This window comes from Botrytis porri (genome assembly GCF_014898465.1).
Source record: "Botrytis porri strain MUCL 3234 chromosome Unknown BPOR_031, whole genome shotgun sequence".
NCBI lineage: Eukaryota > Fungi > Ascomycota > Leotiomycetes > Helotiales > Sclerotiniaceae > Botrytis > Botrytis porri.
The window spans coordinates 113,251-121,786 of NW_024066105.1; the positions used below are offsets into that span (position 1 = coordinate 113,251).

The 8,536-nt window shown below is 37.9% G+C and overlaps 3 protein-coding genes across 3 annotated transcripts; all 3 read right to left on the reverse strand.

Moving 5' to 3' along the window:
• Nucleotides 1-1,800: 1,800 nt before the first annotated feature.
• Nucleotides 1,801-2,742, reverse strand: EAF01_012076 (uncharacterized protein; the record flags this gene model as incomplete). The annotated part of the gene is made up of 2 exons (XM_038920334.1): nucleotides 1,801-2,242; nucleotides 2,306-2,742. The coding sequence occupies 2 exons, from the start codon at nucleotides 2,740-2,742 to the stop codon at nucleotides 1,801-1,803; spliced, it is 879 nt and encodes a 292-aa protein (XP_038764199.1).
• Nucleotides 2,743-3,878: 1,136 nt separating this feature from the next.
• On the reverse strand, nucleotides 3,879-5,590 carry EAF01_012077 (uncharacterized protein; the record flags this gene model as incomplete). The annotated part of the gene is made up of 4 exons (XM_038920335.1): nucleotides 3,879-4,276; nucleotides 4,333-4,707; nucleotides 4,770-4,933; nucleotides 4,986-5,590. The coding sequence occupies 4 exons, from the start codon at nucleotides 5,588-5,590 to the stop codon at nucleotides 3,879-3,881; spliced, it is 1,542 nt and encodes a 513-aa protein (XP_038764200.1).
• A 1,451-nt stretch (nucleotides 5,591-7,041) lies between these two features.
• EAF01_012078 (uncharacterized protein) lies at nucleotides 7,042-7,751 on the reverse strand (the record flags this gene model as incomplete). Its single annotated transcript, XM_038920336.1, has 3 exons — nucleotides 7,042-7,242; nucleotides 7,331-7,474; nucleotides 7,545-7,751. 3 exons carry the CDS (start codon nucleotides 7,749-7,751, stop codon nucleotides 7,042-7,044), a joined length of 552 nt encoding a protein of 183 aa, XP_038764201.1.
• Nucleotides 7,752-8,536: the final 785 nt, after the last annotated feature.

The following is an 8,536-nucleotide window of genomic DNA, read 5'->3' on the forward strand; positions in this document are numbered from 1 at the left end:
ATTGAATAATATAATTTTGAAGATTATTAACTATTTGTTATTCTTTATTAATTATAAATTTAATTCATATATTAGTATAAAACCTAATAAATCTTACTCATCAAATATAACTATAATATAAAAATGAGAGTTTTTTAAGGATAATAAAATAATGAATAGAATAAAAAGAATTCTATTATAACTATAAGCTTTTGCTAGGCAAATAATTATAATATATAAAGAAAATGTAAATCAGCATTATATTAACTCATCATATTATTATATAAACCAAAAAATGTTTATAAATATTAAGAATATAAAAACCTTTTGAAAAGCAAAGAAATTAAATAATTAATAAATAAAACCATATAAGATTATAAAAGTTTATCCTCATTTTTATCTTATTCAATTATTAAACAATATTTAAATATTTCTTGCTTTTCATTATTCATTATTTATTTTTATAATTAACAAAATATATTTTTTAATATAAATTATAATCAATAAATTAAAATCAATTATTATTAAAAAAAAAAATTTAAAAAAAAATAATAACGAAAATAAATTAGTATAAAAATAGATCTTTAAAGAAGTTATAGATAATTATAATAAAAATGATCATTATTATTTAATCAAATAAAATTATTATACTTTTATTTAATAATTAATAGTAAATTTGAAAGAAAATAAAAATTATTAGTAAAATATTATTATATATACCCTAAAAAGTCTGATTTATTAAAATAAATATTGAATAATTCTAAAATTAAGGTAATTTTATTATCTATATTAAAATACTTAGAGAAGGTATAGAAAGCTTAAAGATCAATTTATAAAAGAAAAGTTAAATTAATATAAAATATTTAAGCTATTAATTTAACAAATTTAATTATTTATTTAATTTATATATAATAGTAAACTATATAATGATTTAATTTGCTTAGAATAAATAAGTCCTTAAAAGAAGGTACTATTATAGAATTAATATATAATTATATAAATATCTAAGATATTTATTCTTTATATAATCGGCATCTCTTTATCTTTTTCTTTACTCTTTATAGAATATTATATATTTTATCTAGTACCTATCTCTTATATTGTGATATTATATAAAAAGTTTTTGAAGAATTATATTAACTAATAAAGAAAGTGTATGGTTATACATAGACGAATTCTATATATAAAATAAAATGACTCATATAGTAATATAGTCTATATACTAATGAACTAAGTTAAGTTCTTTAATTAGAATCTATTAAAAATTACTAACTAATCTTTTTATTATATTTCTATCTTAAATCCTTTATTAAATTTGAATTCGAATTCTTATTTGAATTTATTTATGTATAGATTAAAAACAAACTGAATTCCTATTTATTAATATATTTAATATTTATAGTATAATAACAAAGCTTGAAAACCTTAGTGACCGTTGTTGACAGAATCGGTAGACGAGATCAACAAGTAGAAATGAAGTATAGACAATGAGTACGCCAATGACAGTGAAAGAGGCATAGAAAGTTCGGAAATATCATTCTATTATATCATGTTATTATAAAACATCTGATCTTATCCTTGATAATCATTCCATCCAATCGTGGCGTGTCATGAGCCCAAAACTGCGATACGTAAATTGACAGTATCCTGCCCATTTTTGTTATTTCTTGAGGTGAAGTTCTAAACATCTCTCTAATTGTTCTTGACGATCAATTTATGATCTTCTCAATGGCAATCCACGAATTATATGCCTCACTGGCCACTATAGATGCCATTCTTAATTCTAACTTAGGTGTATCTACCACCTAATACTTTAACCCATCACCAGAATTTAAGACCCACCAACAACGGCTTCAAGGCTCCAAACGTCAGCAACATATCTTCCCTCCGCATAGTTCTTGCAAATTGAAAAACCCAAACGGGACTAGACCAACAAATGAACACCAATACCCAAATAAAACCAATTATCTTCCCCAACAAAGTATTCTTCTTTCCGCCCATAAGTCTCCAAATTTCCTGAACCTCATCTTCAATCATGATACCTAGGGACTGTGCACAGAAAAATGACATTGCACCGGATTGTGCTGGGCAGATACCACTTCCATAATCTGCGGCTACATGTGTTGCGCCTGAGACTGCAAATGTAAGGAATATCTTGAGGTAGCGAGCGATGAGGGTTGATCGAGGAATATGGAGGATGGTGTGAGTGATAAACTCGGCGGGACCTTTGATGGTGAGTTGGATATTTTGGTGCCAGGATTTGCTGCATGAATGTTAGTTTGTTTTCTCAGTATTGGAACTTCATCAAACAAATCAGAAAACTTACGCCCAGAATCCTCTAATCGTGTAAGCATGTCTGGCTTCCCCAAAGAAAGGTCTCCACTGCCTTACCTCTCCACCACCAAGTCCAACATCCAATAACGCAGCGACCGAGAAGAAAAACTGAAGATAACAAAACTGGCACACCCAGTAAAGAATACTGATGGTGACTCTGGTGATAATCTGGTCTCGAAGATTGTGGATACCGTCACCAAACATTTTTCCAAACCATGGAATATTTTCATCGCTCATCCATTTCTGATTTACATTTAGTTGTCCATCAATAGCAGCCGTATTCAAAAAATACAGGGCGACGATTACAGTAGTATGATGTAAACAAAATCTCCATCTAGTCGGGCCAAGAATAGTATCCTTTGCATTGAAAAACGGGACATTGGAAACCTCCAGCGAAGTGCCGATATATCTAGTATTTCCGACTACCATTTATCCCCATTTCGATTTTGTTTGTTTCTTCTCTTCCCTTTCATTTTCTCCTCCGATGCTCTTGCGTCTCAAGTCGTCTTTTCCATATTGCCAGTTTCGAATAATAAACCGATCGAATATAACATTGGGCATATTAAAAGAACCACTGGCTAGAAAGCGACCGGCCCAGCCTGTTGTATTGACATGTTCATTCCAGTTTGACAGTGCGATGTAAGAGAGGAATACGCTCAGCGCGAAAGCTAGAAGGCGTTCACTGCGAGTTGTGGTATGGACTGCGGTCAGGTTGGCGAGAAGAATGTTAGCAAAGAAGAGGGGAAGAGGATGAGTGAGGAGTGTTACGATAGTCATGATGGGATCTGACAAAGTTCGAACTTTTTTTTGAGAAGGAAATTGTAAGAGTGTCGCAAGGCAAACTTGATCAATAAATGAGTATATGCTATACGCTTAGCTATCACGTGAAATGTATGTGGTGATCATTTTCGGGACGAGAATACTGCATTTCTGCTACGAACCCTAATATTCAAACGTAATCGTCCCATTTTGCTGTGCCAAAAGTCACTTCAATCTTTCAAACTCATGCTACAAAATCCAAGACGAAATTCAAGGGCAAAGCTTTCTCTGTTTTTCACAAGCGAGTTACGTCATGGTAGTACCAACGCCCCTTAGCTCTGATCCTTAACAGACGATGTACGTGATCTCACATGTAGGAATTTCGGTTTATTTAAAGGTTAATCCGTGATTATATATAAGATCTAGAGCTTCTCATTTCGCACGATACAAAGTATAAGTGACTGAGCTTAATGATTGGTGAAATCAAGAACAACTACTTTCTAGCTGACAACGTAACTCATTGGTGCCTTATTATTCTTAAGCTTCACTTGTATTCCCTTAGAGCATTTCTCCTTGCATATTCGGTGAGTGGTTTTGCAACGAATAGTTCACTTTCTATAAGATTCCACGACCCCGAAAAAACATTCTAACATTATATGGAGTTAGATGGTTTAATATTATTAAACAAAATCGAACTCTGCTTTTCTTATTCGTCACTCATATCTCTCTCATTTCTTCCCCTCAAACTCCAACCTCGCCCAAAAATCCTTTACTAATTCCTCCTCATCAATCCATTCATCACCCGCTCAAATATAAAAGCTCGGCAAATTAGCCACTATATAATCAAAGCTCGTACTCCTGAAATTATCACTTATGAATCCCCCGAAAGTCGCATACAAATTTAGCAACTTTGCTCCATTGCTATATTGCGGCCAATTCGCATATGCACTACTCGTCCCATTGTTTGGGTTCAAAGTATTTACAAAACTCAAATAATATGCTTTACTAGCACTAGCCGCATAATTTGGGTTGATACCGTTGTAGACCTGTAAAATATCTGAGCCGTGGAAGGTGCCGAGAACAGGGGTTCCGTAATCATAGGATGAGAGATAAGACCAGGAGGGAACAGTTGGTGCGACTTTCAGTGCGGTTTGAAGAAATACACGACGAGTGAGAGTGAACGTGAGATCTCCGAGGATGGCGGCTAGACGTTTGAATTGGGGATACCAATTGTTCAACAGGAAGGTTCGAAAGGGGAACCAGAAATCAAGTCATTGGGGTATGTGTTGAGAAGCCCGGTGATAACGGAGGTAGGTGCGTTATGGAAAAAGAAATCGGAGAAATAGGTTGTAAGTTGAGCGGTTGTGGAGATGTTACTCTGGAAAAGAGCAAAGATTGTTCCTTCATCCTCTTGGTCGCCAATTATAAAAGGGACCTTTGCCCAGTTTCCTGACGCGAGGAGAAGGTCGGGGGATTTGGTGAGAGCGGTACCGTCTGGACGAGGAAGATATGATAGTGCGATAGACGAGTAACTAAGGAGGCCAGGAACAGAGTTTGTAGCATTGAGAAGTGTGGAATAGGGCACGCCTCGTAAGCAAGTTAGAGTATCGGCTGCAGCTGAACATCCTGCTGAGGCTACGACATATCGTAGATGATTTGTCCCTTTGGACAATCGACTGGGTCTGCTGGGACGATACTTCCTGAATTCATAATTGCTCCGCGGAATAATGATTTGCCCTTGTATGTGTTGTCACCTCCATATAAAGCCATTTGATCAAAGACTGAGATTGCACCAGCTGATTCTCCCCAGATAGTTACCTTAGATGGATCACCACCGAATGAAGCAATATTATCAGCCACCCTTTAGAGTCTTCGTTAGTATGAATCTAAGACTCTTCAACAGAACAACATACCATTGCAATCCCAATCTCTGATCCAACAATCCCAAATTCGCACTACCATCCGCCAAAATCTCCGCTCCAGGCAAAAATCCAAATCCACCGACCCTATATGCCACTTGGACGAAAATAATCGGTTTGCCCTCCGCAATACTTCGGCTACCCATGAAGATCCATCGTACATCCCTGTTCCTCCCAATTCGAATCCTCCTCCAAAAATCCAAAACAAGACTGGTAATTGAGATGAAGCGGTTGTACCAACTGGTTCTTTGAATATTCAGATACAGACAATCTTCTCCAGCATTGAGAACTTCTTGGAAGACTGGTGTATTAAGGAGAAGGCCTAGTGCTGATGTAGGAATTGCATCGTTAATAGTAGTACTAAAGAAGAATTGAGGACAAGAAGCTGCTTGGGCTGTTGCTTTGACTGTGCCCAACGCAGAGGTGATGGGTTGAGGTGGTTTAAGTCGAAGTGCACCAATGGGAGGTTTGGCAAATGGAATACCAGCAAAGGTTTCGACAGTTACGCCAGCACCTCCAATGATTGTAGCTGCTGGTGATGCAATTGTTACTGTTGGAGCTGCAGCTCTTTCTTCCAATTGGTACATCCCGCTCGACATTTTCGACTGGAAGAGCAAATGCGGTTGACATAAGAGACATAAATTGATACCAGCGAGAGCTTCATGATGATTGATGAATTGGAATATGGCTCTACCGGAAAGAAAATAGGATAATGAGTGAAGAACAACCGAGAATGAAGGCCACCACTGCGATCCTCCCTCGAATTATAACAAAACATCAGAGTTCCATTATTTCTCATTTTCAGAAGGAAATCTAGTAAATTTTTTATCTCTTCAACATGTGCTTCCTCGGTCAGTGACTACAGGATCATCCCACCTGACCACTTTCTTTTCTTTTAACTTGATCTCTTCATAGCTTGACATACTCGAATCCATCGCCGAATGGCCCATAAGAATGGTGCCTTACTTGATGGCACACAACCTTTTTGCATTTGCCGGCGCCAAAGAGATAAGCTGGCCAAATCCGAATAGATTGGTCAATGTTCTAAAATTGAACTTTAGAGTGGATGGGGAAAGTTTAAATAGTGGTCTCTGGATTAGTCGGGTCCTGAGGTCGTGTGAGAGATCATTTCCTGTTATGAAAATGAACCCCTGGTACCTATATGCGTGTACGACCGAATATATTCCCATTACTGGGAGCAAGTGTGATTGAAAGGTATGGAAGTGTGGGGATGCGGGGGTGAGGCTAAATTGAACATACCGTTCTAATAACTCAAATCCCATCCAGCAAAGTCCGAATAGAGCGTAAGTACGAACTTATGCGAGACCCTACATTGTATATTTCACATGTCTGAGGACCAAAATAAATTTAATGGCCTTTGATCTCATTCAGGTCGTGTAATACAGGAAATCGCCAAGCAATTGTTTACCAAAACGGTCATCAACCGAGGCCAAATACAAGTACAAGGTTCCCCGCATCAACACAGAAGGATCTTACAATCAAGAAATCCTTCAATAATTAATTATTCCTTGCTTATGCGTATAAGGAGTGGATTATGTGAGTAGTGGGTGGTACCTTCGTACCATGAATGTAGAAATTATTTTTCCGTGTGATCTTGGCAACTTTGCTTAATGAGGATTTTGTCCCGAGAAATGCCTTGTAGATGCCTACAACGTGACTATCTCAATTTTGGTTTGAGAGCTCCAAGGAAAATGATAAGAACTTCAGCCCAGCAGTCGCTAGTTCTCGGCAGATTCTTGGAGGAATGAAGCCCAGCATGCGAGGGCTTTCAAATCAAGTATCACGAAAAAAAAAAACGAGCAAATAAAACACGCCGGCAGTTATAACCCGAAAATTGTTCAGTTCGTTGAAGTCCAAAGATACTAATCTTCGTTTGCTTAAAGTGGACAAATATGGATCAACTTCGGTATAACGGAAATGCCGAGCTTCAACGAAGTCCTAACCTACCCTACGTTCAAAAGTCGGGGATCAATTTTGAACTTGAACAAAGAATGTTATCGGTGTGTGCATTTAAAGCAGCGCAATACTGCTAATGATACCAGTCACTTCTATATCTCATTTGTGTCCCCAAATCTTCATGCCGATTCACACTTCTTTCTTTATCTTTTGCAGCCTTAGAGGCGTTGCATTTCTTCAAGTAGTGGCGTTTATCACCAAATACCACAAGGAAAATCATACCTACCATTGCACTCGCAATAATACAGGCCTTCTTCGAACCGTCCATGTAAGACTTGAAAATGGGCTGGTAATTGTTCAGCAGTGAACAACATTTCTCCATTCCCCTGGCACCAGTGGAGACAACCCTTCATTGGTGACACCCATTGAATCATATGACTGTGACGCTTTTGATCAGGAATTCTCAGCAAAAGCAGGTTCAGCGGCAAGGTCTTCCTGGGGTCCATGAGAAAAGAATCATTGCTATTGCCGGATAATATTTCATTTGAAGACGTCAATGCCCTGCACTGCAATTGTGGACACTTGAATACCCAAAGCCATATGCTACGCCCGCAAGAGGTTTGATATTAGATCTACTTTCGAGCTGTGGGTACCGATGCCTTGGGTTGTAAAGAGAGCGGCGGCGGTGATAGGGCTCAGAGCACTACTAAGAGCATGAAAGCAATGCCACCGCAAACCGTCCTGTCTTTCAACAAACCATTGCCTAACAGTCGCAGTCCCCCCAGCAGATCCGGACCAATCATGAAGATAATGAAGAGAAGGATCGAGCCACGAGAAGTCCATTTACCACGGGTGACTACCAGGGGTATGTAATTTTGGTTTTCTGAAGAGTAAGTAGATATTATATGACGGAACAGATGATCGCGATAAATTCGATCATATTCGTATTGGGGGTCTTTTCGCGAAATGTTTGCTTTTCACTGCTTTTGCTGTATCGGGAGCAATAAAGACAAGTGCATTTATTACCACCGAGGCTCCACCAAAAGAAAGATTTATAACTAAGCCTAGACAAGATCGGTTATCCTTGGCTTTTGAAATTCAGAAATATCTAACATACACCATCGTCACAATACATGTGATATGTGTTGGCCTTCTACCAAAAGGCCAATCACACTAGCAACACCCCACGCAGAACCAGCAAGTCCAGTATATGCAGCTCCTCTCTCAGGAATTGCAATAGATACAATTACGGTGAATGAGCCGGGAATAAAATCGCCAACTGCTAGACCAGCCCGTGGATGACGAGCGATAAATATGGTAGTGTCTCGAGGAACACCTAAACACGATACTTAACGCTCCATTTGTCAAATCTGGTCGTTAAGGACCTGGATGTCATAAAGTGTACGGAGAGGGAGCATACCGCAAATGAAACTGCCGCACTTAAAAATAACAATTGATACCAAGGTATGTTCATTTCAACAGAAAACATTTGTACGCCTCGCCCCAGGCGGACTGAAAGTTGGACAAGGCGAGGAGAAAGCCACTTCAATACTATCCGACGACCCAGGTGCCATGAAAATTATCATGTTGGGTACCTATAGCTTGTGATGTGGCGTTCCGCGAATATA